General features: G+C 38.6%; 1 protein-coding gene and 1 pseudogene across 1 annotated transcript in view; both read left to right on the top strand.

Annotated features, from left to right (window-relative positions):
• Positions 1-537: 537 nt before the first annotated feature.
• Positions 538-21,350, top strand: part of LOC114223985 (flavin containing dimethylaniline monoxygenase 2) — a 34,525-nt gene continuing 13,712 nt past the window's right edge. The window contains exons 1-2 of the mRNA XM_088016776.1: positions 538-564; positions 8,480-8,614. Coding sequence (XP_087872902.1) covers positions 8,483-8,614 — 132 coding nt within the window. The 5' untranslated portion in view covers positions 538-564; positions 8,480-8,482. The remainder of the gene's footprint in view (positions 565-8,479; positions 8,615-21,350) is intronic.
• On the top strand, positions 13,207-13,879 carry LOC114223986 (casein kinase II subunit beta-like; annotated as a pseudogene).

The raw sequence follows: 21,350 nt of genomic DNA, 5'->3' as shown, positions 1-21,350 counted from the left end.
GGAACATTTAGACAGTCCTTCCCTGAGAGGAAAAAGTAAAATAGAAAACTATCCAGCTGTTGGGGTTGCCCACATGGTGTTGAAGCTCCGTAACTCCAACTTTGGGATAACCCTACTGTCATTCTAATGGTATACCATTATTCTATTATATTCTCATTCTAGTACTCTGGTCCAGAGATAGGCAAAGTCTTGCACATGAATACATATAGCAGCATTATTCATGATAGCCAAAAAGTAAAAACAACCTGAATGTCCATCAACTGGTGAATGGATAAATAAGCTGCAGTATCTATACAATGAAATATTGTTCATCAATAAAAGGAAATACTGACACATGCTATAAATGGATAAGCCTTAAAAACGTTATGCTAAGCAAAAGAAGAGCCAGTCACACACACAAAAAAACATATATGATTCCATTTTTATGGAATGTTCAGAGTTGGCAAATCTATAGCAACAGAAAGTGAAAACAGAAATTGGTGGTTGTCTATGACCAAGGGTATTTGGGTAATTGCTAATGGGTACAAGAGTTCTTTTGGGGGTGATAAAAATGTTCTAAAATTGGTTGTGGTAATGGTTACACAACTCTGTGAATACACTAAAAACGACCAAATTGCATATTTTAAATGGGTGAATTATATAGTATATGAATTATATTTCAATAAAGCTATTTTTTTTAAATCTGGTCTAAAGAACATTTCCTTATCTGAGCTGCCCCAGGAAATATAGAGCATATAGAAGTGATGGGACTGTATACATCACACAGGAGATACAGATGAATTCATTCAAACAGAAAAAACTGAGTCATGGTGAAGGGACAATAAAACTTGTTCAGTTTGTCATCTGCCTAGGGTCCAAAGCAACTTAATGAGAGAACTTGTCCTCCCAGCTCAGTAATTCCTGTCCTCAGGGAGTGAGACATGGTTTAGTTTTTTTTAGTTTTAGTTTTTGTTTTGTTTTGCTTAATGAGTTAAAATAAAATGTAACATAAAACTTACCATCTTAGCCATTTTTAAGTGTAGAGTTCAGGGGTATTAAATACATTCACATTGTTGTGCAGCCATCACTACCATCCATCCCCATAATACTTTTCACTTTGTAAATCTGAAATTCTCTATTAGACAATAACTCTCCATTCTCCCCTCCTTCAAGCCCTTAGCAGCCACCATTTAATTTCTGTCTTTATGATTTGACTACTCTAAGTACCTCATGTAAGTGGAGTCATTTAATACATGTCTATTGTACTTAGTATAACGTCCTCAAGGTTCATCCATATTGTAGCATGCTGCAAAACTTCATTCCTATTAAGCTTGAATGATATTCCATATATATGTTTGTGTGTGTGTGTGTGTGTATACACAAAATAAATAAACATTTTGTTTATCCATTCATCAGTTGATGGACACTTGAGTTGCTTCCATGTTTTAACTATTGTAAATAATACTGCTGTGAACATGGGTATACAAACATCTCTTTGAGACCCAGCTTTAAATTCTTTGGGTTATATACCTAGAAGTAGAGTTGCTGGGTCATATGGTAATTCTATTTTTAATTTTTTGAGGAGGTTCCATACTGTTTTCCACAGTGACTATACCATTTTACCTTTCCACCAACAGTTCACAAGAGTTCCAATTTCTCCACATCCTCACCAACACTTGCTGTTTTCTGGGCTTTTTGATAGTAGCCATCCTACTGGCTGTGAGATGGTATCTCATCATAGTTTTGATTTGCATTTCCCTAATGCTTCGTGATGATGGGCATTTTTGCATGTGCTTATTGGTCATCCAGGTATTTTGTTTGGAGGAAAGTCTGTTGAAATCCTTCCCATTTTTTAATTAGGTTGCATGTTTTTTGTTGTTGAGTGTTAGGAGTTCTCTATATATTCTGGATACTAATCTTTTATCAGATACAGGATTTGCAAATATTTTCTCACAGTCTGTGGGTTGCCTTTTTACTCTGTGGACAGTGTTTCTTGATATGCAATTTTTTTTAATTTTTATGAAGTCCAATTTTCTTATTTTTTCTTCCATTGCCTGTGGGCCTTTGGTGTCATATCCAAGAAATCATTGCCAAAGCCAATGTCGTGAAGTTTTGTCCTATGTTCCCATCTGAGAGTTTCATTGTTTTAGATCTTACATATAAGTCCTTGATCCATTTTGAGGTAATTTTTATATATGGTGTTAGGTAAAGATCTACCTTTGTTCTTTTGCATGTGAATATCCAATTTTCCCAACACCATTTGTTGAAAAGACTCTCCTTTCCCCACTGAATGGACGTCACATCCTTGTCAAAATTCATTTGATCATATATTCAATAGTATATTTCTGGACTCTCTCTTCTATTCCACTGGTCTATATGTCTGCCTTTATTCCAATACCATGCTGTTTTGATTACTGTAGCTTTGTAGTAGGTTTTTAAATCAGGACACATAAGTCCTCCAGTTTTATTCTTTTTCAAGATTGTTTTGGCTATTCAGGGGCCCTTGAAGATTCCATAAGAATTTTAGTATGGGTTTTTCTACTTCTCCAAAAAATATTTATTGGGATTTTGATAGGAATTGCAGTGAATCTGCATATTGCTTTGGTAATGTTGGAATTTAACAATATAAGTCCTCCCAATCCATGAACATTGGATGTGTTTCCATTTTTTTCTGTCCTCTTTAATTTCTTTTAGCAATGTTTTATAGTTTTCATTGTACAAGTTTTTCATTTCCTTGGTTAAATCATAAGTATTTTATTCTTTTTGATGCTATTATAAATGAAGTTGTTTTTGTCATTTCCTTGGCTCACCGTTTGTATATAGAAATGCAACTGATTTTTGTGTGTTGACTTTGTATCCTTCTACTTGCTGAATTCATTTATCAATTCTAACAGCTTCTTTGTGGACTCCTTAGGTTTTTTATATGTAAGATCATATCATTTACAAATAGAAATAATTCTACATCTTTCCTATTCTGATGCCTTTTATTTCCTTTTCTTGATTAATTGCCCTGGTTAGAACTTCCAGTACTATGTGAAATAGAAGTGGTGAAAACAGGCATCCTCACCTTGTTCCTGATCTTAGAGGAAAAACTTTCTGTCTTCCACAGTTGAGTATTACATTTGCTATAGTTTTTTCATATATGGCTTTTGACATGTGGAGATAGTTTAGTTTCACTCCTATCTTTTATTTTTTTTATTGTTCAATAATTCTTTTTTTTCTATTTTTTTATTATGTTATGTTAATCACCATACATTACATCATTAGTTTTTGGTGTAGTGTTCCAAGATCATTGTTTGCATATAACACCCATGCTCCATGCAGAATGTGCCCTCTTTAATACCCATCACCAGGCTAACCCATCCTCCCAACACCCTCCCCTCCAGAACTCTGTTTGTATTTCAGAGTCCATAGTTTCTCATGGTTCGTCTCCCCCTCTGATTTACACCCCCTTCATTCTTCCCCTTCTGCTATCTTCTTCTCCTTTTTTTTTAAACATATAATGTATTATTTGCTCCAGAGGTACAGATCTCTGATTCAACAGTCTTGCACACTTCACAGCGCTCACCATAGCACATACCCTCCCCAATGTCTGTCACCCAGCCACCCCCCATCCCTCCCACCCCCCACCACTCCAGCAACCCTCAGTTTGTTTCCTGAGATTAAGAATTCCTCATATCAGTGAGGTCATATGATACCTTTCGCTGATTGACTTATTTCATTCAGCATAATAACCTCCAGTTCCAAAAGAAAAAACCAAAAGAACAGAGAACAGATCAATGAAATTAGGAGGTGGTACTCTGAAAGAATTAATAAGTTTGATAAACCCCTGACCAGAAAAGAGAAAGGACCCAAATAAATAAAATCATGCATGAAAGAGGAGAGATCACAACCAACACCAAAGAAACACAAACAATTATAAGAACATATTATGAGCAACTCTATGCCAGCAATTTAGATACTCTGGAAGAAACAGATGCATTCCTAGAGATGTATCAACTACCAAAACTGAACCAGGAAGAAATAGAAAACCTGAATAGACCTAAAACCACAAAGGAAATTGAAGCAGTTATCAAAAATCTCCCAACAAACAAAAGCCCAGGGCCAGATGGCTTCCCAGAGGAATTCTACCAAACATTTAAGGAATAATTAATACCTATTCTTCCGAAACTGTTCCCAAAAATAGAAATGGAAGGAAAACTTCTAAACTCGTTTTATGAGGGCACCATTACCTTGATCCCCAAACCAGACAAAGACCCCATCAAAAAGGAGAATTACAGACCAATATCCCTGATGAACATGGATGAAAAAATTCTCACCAAAATACTAGCCACTAGGATCCAATAGTACATTAAAAGGATTATTCACCACGACCAAGTGGGATTTATTCCTGGGCTGCAAGGTTGGTTCAACATCTGCAAATCAATCAACGTGATACAATACATTAATAAAAGAAAGAACAAGAACCATATGATCCTCTCAATAGATGCAGAAAAAGCATTTGACAAAGTCCAGCATCCTTTCTTGATCAAAACTCTTCAGAGTATAGGAATAGAGGGTACATACCTCAGTATCATAAAAGCCATCTATGAAAAACCTACAGTGAATATCATTCTCAATGGGGAAAAACTGAGAGCTTTTCCCCTAAGGTCAGCAACGTGGCAGGAATGTCCACTGTCACCACTGCTGCTCAACATAGTACTAGAAATCCTAGCCTCAGCAATCAGACAACAGAAAGAAATAAAAGGCATCCAAATGGGCAAAGAAGAAGTCAAACTCTCACTGTTTGCAGATGATATGATACTTTATGTGGAAAGCCCAAAAGACTCCACCCCAAAACTGCTAGAAGTCATACAGGAATTCAGTAAAGTGGCAGGGATATAAAATCAGTGCACAAAAATCAGTGGCATTCCTATACACCAACAACAAGACAGAAGAAAGAGAAATTAAGGAGTCAATCCCATTTACAACTGCACCCAAAACCGTAAGATACCTAGGAATAAAGCTAACCAAAGAGGTAAAGAATCTGTATGCAGAAAACTATAGAATACTCATGAAAGAAATTGAGGAAGACACAAAGAAATGGAAAAACGTTCCATGCTCATGGATTGGGAGAACCAACATTGTGAAGATGTCAATGCTACCTAGAGCAATCTACACATTCAATGCAATCCCCATCAAAATACCACCCACTTTTTTCAAAGAAATGGAACAAAGAATCCTAAAATTTGTATGGAACCAGAAAAGACCCCAAACAGCCAGAGGAATGTTGAAAAAGAAGAGCAAAGCTGGTGGCATCACAATTCCAGACTTCTGGCTCTATTACAATGCTGTCATCATCAAGACAGTATGGGACTGGCACAGAAACAGACACATAGATCAATGGAAAAAAGAGAGAGCTCAGAAGTGGACCCTCAGCTCTATGGTCAACTAATCTTTGACAAAGCAGGAAAGAATATCCAATGGAAAAAAGACAGTCTCTTCAACAAATGATGTTGGGAAAATTGGACAGCCACATGCAGAAGAATGAAACGGGACCATTTCCTTACACCACACACAAAAATAGACTCCAAATGGTTGAAAGACCTCAATGTGAGACAGGAGTCCATCGAAATCCTAAAGGAGAACACAGGCAGCAACCTCTTCGACCTCAGCCGCAGCAACTTCTTCCTAGAAACATCGCCAAAGACAAGGGAAGCAAGGGCAAAAATGAACTATTGGGACTTCGTCGAGATAAAAAGCTTTTGCACAGCAAAAGAAACAGTCCACAAAACCAAAAGACAACTGACAGAATGGGAGAAGATATTTGCAAATGACATATCAGATAAAAGGCTAGTATCCAAAATCTATAAAGAACTTATCAAACTCAACACCCAAAGAACAAATAATCTGATCAAGAAATGGGCAGAAGACATGAACAGATATTTTTCCAAAGAAGACATCCAAATGGCCAACAGACACATGAAAAAGTGCTCAACATCGCTCACCATCAGGGAAATCCAAATCAAAACCTCAGTGAGATACCACCTCACACCCCTCAGAAAGGCTAAAATTAACAAGTCGGGAAAGGACAGACATTAGCGGGGATGTGGAGAAAGGGGAACCCTCCTACACTGTTGGTGGGAATGCAAGCTGGTGCAGCCACTCTGGAAAACAGTATGGATCTTCCTCAAGAAGTTGAAAATAGAGCTACCCTACAACCCAGCAATTGCACTACTGGGTATTTACTCCAAAGATACAAATGTAGGGATCTGAAGGGGTATGTGCACCCCGATGTTTATAGCAACAATGTCCACAATAGCCAGACTATGGAAAGAGCCAAGATATCCATTGACAGATGAATGGATAAAGAAGATGTGGTATATATATATACAATGGAATATTATGCAACCATCAAAAGGAATAAAGTCTTGCCATTTGCAATGATGTGGATGGAACTGGAGGGTATTATGCTGAGCGAAATAAGTCAATCAGAGAAAGACAGGTATCATATGAACTCACTGATAGGAGGAATTCTTAATCATAGGAAACAAAGTGAGGGTTGTTGGAGTGGTGGTTGGGGGGAGGCATGGGGTGGCTGGATGATAGACGTTGGGGAGGGTATGTGCTATGGTGAGTGCTGTGAATTGTGTAAGACTGTTGAATCACAGAGCTGTACCTCTGAAACAAATAATACATTATATGTTAAAAAAAAGATTATAGGAAGGGAAAAATGAAGAGGGGGAAATTGGAGGGGGAGATGAACCATGAGAGACTATGGACTCAGAAACAAACTGAGCGTTCTAGAGGGGAGGGGGGTGGGGGATGGGTTAGCCTGGTGATGGGTATTAAAGAGGGCACATTCTGCATGGAGCACTGGGTGTTATGCACAAACAGTGAATCATGGAACACTACATCAAAAACTAATGATGTAATATATGGTGATTAACATAACAATAAAAAAATTTAAAAATAAATAAATAAAACAGGCTCAAAAAAAAAACTAATGATGTAATGTATGGCGATTAACATAACATAATAAAACAAAAATAAAAATAAAATAAATAAAAATTAAAAAATCTCAGGGTCTTTAGATCCACTGGTCTTGTTGAAGAACAGAGTCCTTCATCTTCATCATTTAGACAATATCCAAGATACACAAAGATTTTCCAAGTCCTTGATTTAGACTTCTTAATTATTAGTGCTAATAACTGAGATTGTAAACAAAAGGAAGTTATCCAAAATAAAAAGAAGTTTTATTTATGAAAAATAAGTTAGTCATTTCTCTATCAAGCCAAAAAGAGGTCAATGGACAGGAAGATCTTGGCCGTCTCAGTAGGTTTGTCTAAACCAGCACACACACAAGCAGAAGATCAGACATAGGTCTGGGCAGGGTAAGCAATCTAGGACCATGTGAGCATAGTATGCAAGGATCTAGATGTTGTCAAGTCTAAGAAAGCCAGGCCAGAGCAGGAATGTAAATTCCAGGAGTCCAGGGACATAATCTGTTTCATTCATCTGTATACAGTCATATGCCAGAAATTGTGCCTAACTCGTAGAAATGAAGATTTGTTAGATAGATAACTAATCCATCAACTAAACAGAATTCATGCAGCCATTAAAGTGTTGCTGTAGATATAAAGGTATTGATATACCAGAAAGTGAAAGGTCAAATTGGGAATGACACTTGGAGTGTCATTCCATTTTTGTTCAGGTGTGTATATGTGTAGATATACAAATATCTGGAAAGATATACCAAAATGTCCATGTTGGTTATAATTATCTCTGTACAGTGGGGTTAGGGATAATTTTAACTTCTTTATTTATTTATTCATATTTGCAGCTTTGTTGATGAAGATTGGTCACATCCATTATAAAAAGTTTTTTTTTATACTATGTGTATGATATGTGTAAGTGTATAATGGTGTTACTGTAAAGATCATTATCCTGGACCTCAGAATATAAGCCTCTTGCTTAATTTCAGAACTCCTAAGGAAGGCCCAGAGTTTCAGTTTGTGAAATGCTGAAGGAGTGAGAAGCTCCTCCTATTTCTCACAGCCTCCTCCAACATTTAAAGCACTTCTGACTGCTTCCCAGCCCACACCCAACAGAGAAAACTATTGTGTCAAAGGGACAGCACCAAAAGGCAAAAGGAAGGTGAGGATAATCGCTGGGGATAGTAGCTAAAAAGGAAATGCTCAGCACTCCAAAGAATGTAAAGAGATTTGGATCATATAGCACTAGGTTATTAAATGGTTTGGCCTTGTTAAATGAGTTGGTTTTAAATGCTAAACCAAGACATCATAAACAAAGTCTGCAGCCAAGTCTGTGAAACAACTTGGCCTCTTCCACGGAAAGGGATGAGGAGTCTCTGACTTGACTAGTGAGGTATTTTATTTAGTGCTACTTATTATATTGCCACTGCTACAGTGTTTCAAGCTGATTACTGGCCGCACGGTGAGAGCTTTCTTACCTCTTGTCCCAGTGAAGCAGTATTGATTGATCAACTCCTTGACAGAAGACCATGGCAAAGAAGGTGGCAGTGATTGGAGCTGGGGTCAGTGGCCTGGTCTCTCTGAAGTGCTGTGTGGATGAGGGATTGGAGCCCACTTGCTTTGAGCAAACTGAAGATATTGGAGGGCTGTGGAGGTTCAAGGTAAGTAAGACCTCCATGTTTCTTGAACAGATTGTGCCTACAGATGGGCCTTATTGGGGGATTTCCTAAGCAACTTTGATCAGACTTATTTCATGCAGCTACACAGGAACTAAAGAAATAGGCTGTCATCTCTCCCAGATCATTACTACCCTACCCCAGCTGGCCGACCCAGGCATGCAAAGGACCTTTTCTTATGGATCATGCAATTTCCAGCCCACATTCTTGTGATTCTCAAAGCCACACACTAATATTCGAGAGCATATTACAAAACAGAAGTGACAGGAATTCTTTTCAAGATGCCACTTACATTCCAATCACTGAGCAGCTGCTTTTTCAGAGACTGTGCTCTTACGACTACTGACTATTTTTCTCTGACAAATAAACCACATTTGTTTGCTTAGCTTTATTGATGACACTCTAGGGTAACTGCTGGGAAACTCTTTAAAGATATTATTGGGATGCCAGGGTGGTGCAGTAGGTTAAGCGTCCAACTCTGTTTCTGCTCAGGTTGTGATCTCAGGGTCCTAAGATCGAGCCCAATATCTGGCTCCATGCTCAGCGTGGGGTCTGTTTGAGATTCTCTCTCCCTCTGCCCCTCCTGCTTGTGCTCTCTCTTTCTCTCAGATAAATAAATAAATCATTAAGAAAAATAAAATAAAATAAAAAGATGTTATTAAATATATTCATTCAGTTCATTCTATTAGCCAAACCTAAATATTGATAATGCTATCCATTCAACAGTTTTTACATAAAAATTAGAAAGATATCTAGATAGACAGCTGTATAGATTCATAATTATTCTTTCCCACAGTCTTTTGAATTTAAGTACTAGCTTGCCACCTCCTCAGTGCAAGATCTTGGGCAAACTTATTTACATCCCTATGTCTTAGTTTTCTAAGTGTAACCAGGATAATAATAGAATAGTGTAATTATTTCACAGTGCTGTTTTGAAGATTAAGGGACATAATTCATGTAAAAAACTTAGAGTGCAATAAATGTTAGTTACAATAATTATATTTATATTTTATAGATAAGCAAACAGAAACTGAGGGAAGTTAAATAACTTGATCATGGTCACACAGCTAGAGGAATTGGCATTCAAACCCAGGTCTCTATGACTTCTAAACAGCTAACCCCCTACTTATAACCATGCCCAACTTGCATTTTTGCTCAAAAAGTTTAAACAGAAGTTCCAGCTGAGAACTCCAAAGCAATAACTTTAGGACTGTGTATCAGGTACATCTAAGTGAGGGATAGAACAGGTGAGAACACTCTAGACAAAAGCAAAAGGTTTGAATATGCTACAAGCAGATTCTGACATCAGCAGAGACCATCCAAAGGGCTCTGCCTATAAGCCGACCAATTATGGGGAAGGCATGACATCTAGCACATGTGCTTTGCAAGTTTGAACTGAATTTTACGCCAAAACAGATTTTTTTGGTTTAAGATTTTTGAGAAACCTTAGGTTTCTTAAATGTATATGACTATAAGACACACCCAGAGTGTTTTTTAAAGATACTTAACACCAAATAAATTATTTAATTAAATAAAGATACTTAACACCAGACCAAACTTCAGTAAGTAAGTAAGTGATCTTCAGTAAGATCAAAATCTTCTGAGGAGAGGAATCTGTTTTTAACATGAGTCCCAAATGAATCGTATGATGAGACAAGTTTGGCAAACAAATTGCACAAATACTGAATAAAAATCTATTCATTCAACTATACAAACACAATCAGAGCTAATGATGGAGTTGTTGATACTTATATAGGACAGGTAACTTGCAGAGAGGAAACTGGAAAAACAGCTTGAATCACATTCATTGCTTACTAACAGCTGGTCATTATAAACATTATTATAGCTTTGCCTGAGAGGGTGATATAATAAGGTGGTCATTTTTGTCTTAACCAAAGATTTTTTGTTGTTGTTGTTGTTCACTCTAGGTTCACAAACAGACTCCACTGATGTTCCCCACCCCCCAGGTAGATTTTTTAACCTAAGGAAGAAATGTGAAGTTATAACAAATTAATATTTAATAATAAATTTGTCAGTCTTTTATTACCTGATTTGGGACTTAATATCAAAAAAGCCTAATGTCCCTTACTTGATTATCATCCATTTCGCAACAGAAGAGGTGAGAGTTATTTTGAATGATCTGGCAAAAATATGATTTGATGAATTCCAGGAGGATTTCTTTCTGCCCCAAAATATTTTTCCTACACAGTTCCCAGTGTCTAATATTTCAGAATTAGAGATATCTCCCTATGGGTTGGAAAAGTTAGATTACAATTTGAATTAATTAAATCTTATTAGATATAAAATGCTTAAGTATATAATTTCCTGAAACCTGTAACAATATCACATTTCAAACCTCTCAAAACTATATCCAATAAAGAAACATAAACAATTTTCTCAACTCAAACAAGACAAATAATCTCCCTGCAATGTGAAACATACAGGATGCAAAATTTCACAGGTGGCCAGTGGACTCATGTGAAGGTCTTGATTACCAACAGACTGGGTTGCCCAAGGGAGGAGGTACTGAAAAGGATGCTGGAGCCACCATGCCCACTCCCCCGGGGAAGCTTTGCCTCTTCGGTACTCTACCATCCAGAATCAATTTTGAAAATGGGTTATTCTTTAATTTCTATATTTACACACAATCCTTCTAAGGTCACTTAATATATTTAGTGCTGACAAGTTAAAACAAAATTTAAGAATCCTTGCCCCATGCCCAGCTCAGAGTGCGAGCTGAAGTCTTCCAAAAGGTTCTCCAGCGGCCCCTAGTGGTAGCTTTGGAACATGGGCAGGGTGGGTAATTAACATATTTTTAGCATTTTTCCAGCAATGGAAAAGTACTTGCTGTGCATTCTCTTATTTTTTCTTCACAATACTCCTAAAAAGTAGTGTTGGGGAGCAAGAACTCCTGCCCCCTCAAAAGTCCTTCCAGCTGGACTGAGTCAAATTGACGTAAGAGAGATTAACAGGAGAAAATCAAATTTAATAGGTGTAGCACAGGGAATCCACATAGACGTGAATTCCAAAGACAGGCAAAATGAGGTATGTATGTCATTCTGAACTAAGGAGAAGGGGGTGTGGTTCTGGGACTTCAGAGGAAAGGAATACATTTCACAGGGCCATAAGAAGAATAGATGCTTGGTAATTAGATACTTGCCCTACCATTCAGATGGGTCACTCAGATAAAATTTATCTCTGTTAATAACCCTTACTCTGGGAAATACCCGCAATTTAGATTCTTCTGTGTGGTTAAGGGGGTACAAAAGTTCTCTTGAGCCCATCAGGTCTCAAGTGCTTCCAGCTCAAAATAATCCGCATGCCAAAGTGGCATGTTTGGGGCAGAGGGCTGTCCTGAACCCCTTCAGTAGGTATTATGATTATCCTCAAGGACATGTGAAGAGGAAGCTGAGATTTGGAATGAACAACTTGTCCAGGGGAACATAGGTGGTGGAAAAAGCACAAAAATGAAGGTCTGTAAGATACCTGAACCCCCATAGTTGATCATCTTACTGAGGTGTTAAGAGAGGAAAGCATGATCTTCCTTTAGCCACTAATCTTCTCTGCCTCTTTCATTGTTCCTGACACCTGCGTTCACAGGAAAGTTACCAATATACATTGGTTTTAGGCTTGTTTGTTTTTTACATTTGGATATAAATATATCTTTTCCTAGCTACGGATACTCAATTATTTTAATTAATCTTCATATAATAGTCTCTAAATATCTTTCCATCTTGGTTTCCTTCCTCTAGATTCAATCTGAAATTTTACTTTCTCTCTTAAAATGTGACTCCCACAAGATCCAATATTCCAAACCAATTTATTTTTATAACATATATATTTTTCAGAACTAAAGAGGTGCTTGGCATTGCTTTAGACAATGGGGAATGAATTGGACACAATCACCGCCCTCAAAGAATTTATAATCAACTGCTCTAACAATTGCCCTCTATGACTTATGCTTCACTTGGCCTGGATGGTCTGCCTCTACTAAAACAAATTTAATGTTGCATTAGCTTTTCCTGCATTTGCAAAATTAAAGCTATCATTCATATTATTTTCACATGAATTATATCATTTTATACTCACAATACTCTTTTACATTATTTATTATTAATTTCAACTTAAATATAAGAAAACCAAGGGTAAATGGCTTACCCGTAGTGACTAATAAATGGTAGTTGATAGGTCTTAGAAGTAGCCACAATAGTGAGATTAAACATACATAAGTTCTCCATCATGCTTTGTCTCACATAACTCCAATCACTTATATTGAGTTTGAGATCAATTAAAAGTTCTAGATCTTGGGATGCCTGGATGGCTCAGTTGGTTAAGCATCTGCTTTCGGCTTGAGTCATGATCCCATGGTCCCAGGATCGCGTCCCACATCGGGCTCCTTGCTCAACAAAACGCCTCCTGCTGCTTCCCCTGCTTGTGCTTTCCCTCTCTCTCTCTCTCTGACAAATAAATAAAATCTTTAAAAAAAAAAAAAGTTCTGGCTGCCGCGGTCGGGTCCGCGGCCTGCGCTGTAGCGGTCGCGGTTCCTTGGAAGCAGCCACTCCCCTCCCCGACCCTGTTTCCGGTCCCCGTCCAGCAGCTGACGTGAAGATGAGCAACTCAGAGGAGGTGTCCTGGATTTCCTGGTTCTGTGGGCTCCGTGGCAATGAATTCTTCTGTGAAGTGGCTGAAGACTACATCCAGGACAAATTCAATCTCACTGGACTCAATGAGCAGGTTCCTCACTATCGACAAGCTCTAGACATGATCTTGGACCTGGAGCCTGATGAAGAGCTGGAAGACAACCCCAACCAGAGCGACCTGATTGAGCAGGCTGCCGAGATGCTTTATGGATTGATCCATGCCTGCTATATCCTCACCAACCGTGGCATCGCCCAGATGTTGGAAAAGTACCAGCAGGGAGGCTACTGTCCCCGTGTGTACTGTGAGAACCAGCCAATGCTTCCCGTCGGCCTTTTGGACATTCCAGGTGAGGCCATGGTGAAGCTCTACTGCCCCAAGTGCATGGACGTGTACACAACCAAGTCATCAAGGCACCAACACACAGACGGCGCCTACTTCGGCACCGGTTTCCCTCACATGCTCTTCATGGTGCACCCCGCGTACCGGCCCAAGCAGCCCGCCAACCAGTTTGTGCCCGGGCTCTAGGGTTTCAAGATCCATCCAATGGCCTACCAGCTGCAGCTCCAAGCCACCAGCAACTTCAAAAGCCCAGTCGAGACGATTCGCTGATTCGCCATCCCACTTGTCCCTCAGTCTTTGGCACCTCCGATCCTCTGCTGCCCCTTTCAGGAACCCTCTATGGTTTTTAGTTTAAATTAAAGGAGTCATTATTGTGGTGGGAATATGAAATAAAGTGGAAGAAAAGGCAAAAAAAAAAGTTCTGGATCTTTTTTATTTGAACCATTGATGACCCAGGTCACTATTATTCTGTCCTTATGAAACTGAATTTTTTAATCCATTTTATAGGAAATCACATTTGTGAATGTTAAACAGTATTTTGTTGGTTTTATTCTTGGTCAAGAAATGTTTATTTGAAATTTCAATTCTGTCCATTCTATTTCAATTCTTTCAATTCTATGCTTTGGGCACACACAATTTGATCACCTGTATTTGTGTCCATCAAAACTATTGACTTAAATATTGAAAATAGGAAGATAAAAATGTGAAACAGACACCTGGGGTAGCACCAAATGGAACTTCCCACATGATACCATCTCTGCACTGACCTGAACATGCACTCCTGTTTATCTTTCCTGTGGCTCACAGTCTCTCTTTTGTTTCAAACAACTTGTTCTTTTTTCTTTTTTTAAGATTTTATTTATTTGTCCAATAGAGAGAGAGAGCACACGCACAAGCAGAAGGAGCGGCAGGCAGAGAGAGAAGCAGGCTCTCTGCTGAGCAGGGAGCCTGACGTGGGGCTCGATCCCAGGACGCTGGGATCATGACCTGAGCTGAAGGCAGATGCTTAACCAACTGAGGACACTTGCAAACAGCTTGTTCTTTTTAAGAGCATATTCTGTTCACTTAAAGTTTAACATTATACAGGACCAGTGTAGGCACAGAAAAGTTTCCCCTTCTTCCCTTCTAGGTTCTTTGTCTGGTCTAATAATCAAACTGATATAAGACAGAGTAACAGGAGGAAAAGGAACAAACATTTAATAACATGTCTATCTCCTCTGTACATGGGAGAGACCCAGGAAAACTGAGCAACTACCTGAAGTGGCCATCACCTTAAATACCATCTTCAGCTAAAGACAAAAGAAGATGTTGAGGGTGGGGAGTCAGTTACAGAAGGTGACCAGGAAAAGCAGTAAGTAAGGGTAAGGTTGTTGTGCAGATTTAAGTCATTGCCTTCTTTGATAAGAGTTTCTAGAGATTGACTCACCGCCTTCATCCTGGTACTTCGAGGGGACACCCTTACAAGTGGAGATTTCCCTTCTACATGTAAATATCTCTTACAAAAGGGTAACTTCTACTCAGTCTTCAGAGCTTCCCCTGTGTCTGCTGTTTCTTAAAAATAACAGACACACGAAAAAATGCTCCACATCACTTGCCATCAGGGAAATACAAATCAAAACCACAATGAGATACCACCTTACACCAATTAGAATGGCTAAAATTTACAAAACAGGAAACAAAAAATGCTGGCAAGGATGCGGAGAAAGGGGAACCCTCTTACCCTGTTGGTGGGAATGCAAGCTGGTGCAGCCACTTTGGAAAACAGTATGAAGGTTCCTCAAAAAGTTGATAATGGAGCTACCCTATGACTCAGCAATTACACTACTGGGTATTTACCCCAAAGATACAAATGTAGTGAAAGAAGGGGCACATGCACCCCAATGTTCATAGCGGCAATGTCTGCAATAGCTAAAATGTGGAAGGACCTGAGATGTCCTTCAACAGATGAATGGATAAAGATGATGTGGTTCATATATACAATGGAATATTACTCAGACATCAGAAAGGGTGAATACCCACTATTTATATCAATATGGATGGAACTGGAGGGTATTATGCTGAGTGAAATAAGCCAATCAGAGAAATACAATTATTATATGGTTTCACTCATATGTGGAACATAAGGAACAGTGCAAGGGACAATATGGGATGGGAGGGAAAACTGAATGTGAAGAAATCAGAGAGGGAGACAAACCATGAGAGACTCTTCACTCCAAGAAACAAACTGAGGGTTGCAGAAAGGGAGGTGGGTGGGGGGATGGGGTAACTGGGTGATGGGCATTAAGGAGGGCATGTGATGTAATGAGCACTGGGTGTTATACGCAACCAATGAGTCATTGAACATTATATCAAAAACTAATGATGCACTAGATGCTGGCTAATTGAATTTAAATAAAAATAAATAAACCAGTTTAAAATAATCCCCATGCTAAACGGACATATTCTAGGGTGGCAAACTCTGCTCCTTTTCATTGGTTTAGAACAGCCATTTGCTCTCCAGAAGAGATAACCGCCTTTCCCTTGTTTTACTTTTGGGCATTCCCTTAGGTAAATTTAAGCCAAAAATCTATCACAGCATAATTCAATATAATTTAGGTGTTTGTACCTTGCTGCCATTTAATGGAACCAAGTTTAACATATTAGATATTTGTAACTTTCCAGGCAATGAAATACAAAATACTATGCATGGTCCTTAATTAAGCTTATTCACCAGTAGTTTAAGATATACATTGATTAACTTGCCATAATACTTTTAAAGAAATCATGTTTGCATGTAATAGAACAGAAAAAAGTTTATAGCATACGACTAGCAAAACATTTACTTATTCCCACTATGCTACTGAATGTCCCTTTTAGTATCATTAAGCCCTATTTGCGGTGATGAAAAATGCTTCTAGTTAACATCACATATTCTTTCATTCTTTCAACATATTAAATAATTTTGTACAATTTCCCAGGCATATGCTAGGTACTGTTGACCTTAAAAATAAAATAAGATTTTACCAGCAAACAATGGGTTTGCTCAGGAATAAAAGAGAATTGCAATCTGGGACAAACAAGCTGTGGCAAAACCATAGGCAAGTCCAGGGAAAAAAGTAAAGGGTTTTTTTTAAGGAGAAAAGGGGTAAGTTGGGAAGACTGTTATAAACTAAAAGTCCATTGGAGTAAACTGGGAATTTGGGGTATGGTAGCTTCTCATTGGCTGAGCTGTTTCCCAGGAGGATGAGGAAAGCATCTCTTCCTCCAGATGGAAGAGTAGAGTATTATCCATGTGCAAGGTCAAGCCCATCTCTTCCTGCTGGGTCTGCAACTGACAAGAAGTGTTGGGGCCAAAACCTCCCAACTCCATTTTAGTGAGGTTTTCTGTTGCTAATTTTCACAGTACTAAAAATGCACAACAGTCCCACAGTCTCAGGGCTTATAGTTCAGGAGAGGAAATATTAAAGAAAATCCACATCAGAGTCAATTTTATAAGGGCTCTTATACTAAGTGTTATGGTAAGCACAGAATTTCATGCAGTACAGAACAGGGCAAGCTTCCTAGAAGGTGTAATGCTTTCATTTGTCTTGACAATAAGCAGAGATCAGGCCTGTGAATATGGAGATAAAGTGTTCTAGGCAGAGCGAGTGGCATGTGCAAAAATACAGAAGCTCGAGAAGCCTGACACACTTAGAGAAGATAAAGTCACGTGATACAGCTAGAATGAAGGATGCAGACGGGTGGGTGGTAACTGATGGGGCTAGAGAAGATAGCCAGGGTCTCATCATGAGAAATGTGTGTCCCATGCCAAGGAGTATACTCTTTACCCTGAAGGCAGTAAAGAAAGTGGGCAATATTGGGGTCAGGGAGTTTAACTGGGGGTCACTATTGACAATCAAAGCCAGAGATCTAGAGATACCAGCCTAATGGAGAGAGAGCAGAGTGCAGTGATGGTCTAATAAATGTGGTGGTTCCCCATGTTCATATGCATAAGAATCAGCAGGGGAGCACTTCTAAAATACAGATGTCTGGACCCAAACCAGACCTACTTGGACTTTATATTTTTTTCAAAGCTCCCCTGAATTCTTATAATGCAACTCGTCCCCTGAATGGCATTTGGGAACCACAAGTTTATCCCAAACTGTAGGACAAGAACATAAAAATAGTTTGTCTTACTCACTTCAAACAATGGAGCAGATAGATATAAGGTCCACCTGAAAGAGTAAAAATTTGGAATGATAAAATATTTTTAAAGAAATACAATTTTATTACTTCCAACTGCTTAGATTAACTAGCCATGTGAACAAAATATTGATTGGTAGAGGTCAATATAATAATGCTTCACAATGAAAATGACTAATTAGTAAATTTTTGTAATTCACATTTGTAGTAAGGTAATCTATTTTTGCTATATAACCTTGCTCCCTCTAGTAGATTAAATATTACCCATATAATCTTTCTCTTTTTTTTAAGATTTTATTCACTTATTTGACAGAGAGAGACACAGCGAGAGAGAGAACACAAGCAGGGGGAGTGGGAGATGGAGAAGCAGGCTTCCTGCCAAGCAGGGAGCCCAATGCAGGGTTCGATCCCATGACCCTGGGATCATGACCTGAGAGAAAGGCAGACGCCTAACAACTGAGCCACTCAGGCGCCCCACCCTTATAATCTTTCTTAAACTTAGTTCAGTCTTTACAACCTTTTTATTTTTATAGAGTCAAAGATAAACTTCAGTCCAACCTTTGATCAAAAGATCGTAAATTCTAAATCAGTGCTGTCTGAACTAACTTGATTTTGCTACATAGTCCTCTGATATTCAGAAAATTCTGTATTAGGAAAACACTTTATCATATGATCATTTAGTTTAAACAGATAAATTGTAGCATATTCTGTCTGCTAGGAAATTCAGACTATCAGTATTTGTGCTTAAATGTATTTTTTTTAAAGATTTTATCTATTTATCTGACAGAGAGAGACACAGCGAGAGAGGGAACACAAGCAGGGGGAGTGGGAGAGGGAGAAGCAGGCTTCCCGCTGAGCAGGGAGACCCGATGCAGGGCTCGATCCCAGGACTCTAGGTTCATGACCTGAGCTGAAAGCAGACACTTAACGACTGAGCCACCCAGGAGCCCTTAAATGTATATTTTTAAAGTTGGCTCCACACTGGGTGTGGAGCCCAATGTGGGGCTTGAACTCAAGACCCTGAGATCAAGACCTGAGCTGAAACCGAGAGTCAGACACTTAAAAAAAAAGAGTCAGACACTGAGCCACCCAGACACCCCTGGCACTGCTTATATTTTAAATTATGTATGTGAGTTACATTTATCTATTTTGAAAGCTGTGTCTTCCTCTTTTTGGCTTGTCATCTTATTCTGTCTCCACCTTTACATCCTAAAAGTCCAAGTGCATTTTTATTCAATGTAGTAATAAGCTCCCTAGAGATAGAAACTGTGTGTCCTGTTTGCATTCTTGTCCCTAACTCCAAGCTCAGGGCCTGGACAGGAGAGATGATTGATATGTATTTGTTTATTAATAAGTTTCATTCTCCCTTTATTACCCTCAGCAAACCCCAGTTTTACCCAGATTTAAACACATGGACATCTGCTTCAGCCAACATAGGAAGAAATACATATAGAAATAAAGCTTTTTTTCAACAGCTGTATACCAATCAACCATAATTAAGATTATTACATGATCTTCAGGAAAGAAATTTGTGATGTCACCATCAATTATTGACAAACTACACCAGTACAACTCCCATAGGAGAGTCTTGCCCAGACTCTGAAATTACTATAGGAGCTCAGACATCAGAACCATCTTCTTCTCATCACTCCAAGTGCCCTTAAAAGTGACCTGACAGAGAAGCCAACCACATTTCAAAGCCACTTTATTGGTGCTTGAAAAAACTAACATGTTGGCTATAGTACAACAATCTTAGTTTAGCTATTCCAAATCTATGACTGCTTTAGTAAGATTAACCCTCATGACCTATAATCCTAGCAACAGAGGCAAACATGTGTTGAGCACTTATTTAAAGTCAGGCTTTGTGCTAAGCACTTTGTCTAATCTCAGCCTGATAACAATTGCTCAATGTTGTAATTATTAATAAATCCCATTTTACAGGAGAAACTGAGGAAGTTGACTTAAGTGACTTGCCCATGGCTATAAAGCCATTAAGGGTGGTAGAATCAGGATATAAACCCCATCTGACACCAGGGCTCTCACGTTTAACTCTACTCTGTACTACTTATAAAATTACCTGGTCTTGAGGAAAAAAATTGGTATTTCTTTGCCTCATGAAATACAGTTGACCCTTGAACATCACAGGGGTTGGGGCGCTGAACCCCACACAGTTGAAAATCTATGTATAACTTTTGGCTCCCCCAGAACATAACTACAATAGCCTACTGTTGACCAGAAGCCCTACCGATAACATAAACAGTCGATTAACACACACCTTGTATGTTATGTGTATTATATACTGTATTCTTACACTAAAGCAAGCTAGAGAAAAGAAATGTTATTAGAAAATCCTAAATACTGTAAAACACCCAAGTATAAGTGGACCCACGCAGTTCAAACCCATGTTGTTTGAGGGTCAACTGTATTTCCAAGTTTGAGAATTTGGTTGGATAGGAAAGTCAAGCACTTAGTCTTACCAAGGACATTGTATTCGACCATGTTGAAACATCCAGAAATAGTTTACATATCAGTATGACTCTAGTATTATGCAATTTGAAGCTCCTGCCTTCCACTTTCCTTCTATCTCTTTCTCATTCATTCACTCATCCATTCATTCATCCACGCCTACCATAGGCTAAGATGAGGCCTTTTGAACATGAACAGGAGCAATGCCTTTAACTTTCCTAGTCCAGAATCAAGGCTCCGATGATACTGTTGTTACAGTTTCAGAAGAATCCTTATAAACAAAAACTTATTTAGCAAGTATGCTACATACTGTTCTTAAATGACACAATCTGAGTACAAACATTGTTTTAGCTTTGGTACCTCATATTGGTACTAATAATCTTGAACTTAGGACATAGTGAGGCCCATGCATATAAAAAGCTTTGCTGATAAAAGAGGTGAGATCCCATGGTTTACTCTTTTTTAAGTCTTTGAGATCAGGGTCAGCCAACTTTCTAGGCGATTAGAATTCAGTGTGATGTTAACTGTGTGTAAGTGTTTGAATGCTAAGGGAGTTTGCGTTAGAATATGAAGGGGTTTCCCTCTCATACACAAGGATACAATGACCCTGAACTCTGGATGAATAAATCATGGTATTTTAATTTTCAAACACTAGCCTCAAATTGCTTAGAAGCATTTATTGAGGACTTCTTGGGTGACATTATTTTAATTTTCTTATGCAAGCCTCTTTGATAACCTGCTGATTTCAGTGTGCTTAGAGGAAATTATAAACTCAACCATATTATGAGCTACCTCCAGTTTTACCAAAGCATAACTCACCAACATTTATATTCAAGTTTAAAATCTGATTGGTACTAATGCTGTTCACTTTTATCACTTGAGGAAGGTTGACTTGCATAAAGCATAAAATGAAGGTAGGGCATTCAAATTAAGATGTGAAAACTACCTGCCCCCAGAAGTATTCATTTTTTTAAAAGATTTTATTTATTTATTAGAGAGAGAGAGACAGAGCATGAGCATGAGCATGAGCATGAGCGGCGGGGGGAGGAGGCAGAAGGAGAAGCAGACTCCCCACTGAGCAGGGAACCCGACAGGGCTCAATCCCAGGATCCTG

Source organism: Eumetopias jubatus, unplaced genomic scaffold (assembly GCF_037043125.1).
Source record: "Eumetopias jubatus isolate StellerSeaLion01/CBP00866 unplaced genomic scaffold, mEumJub1_p1.0 scaffold_12, whole genome shotgun sequence".
In the NCBI taxonomy this organism is placed as follows: domain Eukaryota; kingdom Metazoa; phylum Chordata; class Mammalia; order Carnivora; family Otariidae; genus Eumetopias; species Eumetopias jubatus.
Note: the sequence above shows the minus strand (reverse complement) of the source record. Positions and strands in the feature narration are given on the sequence as shown.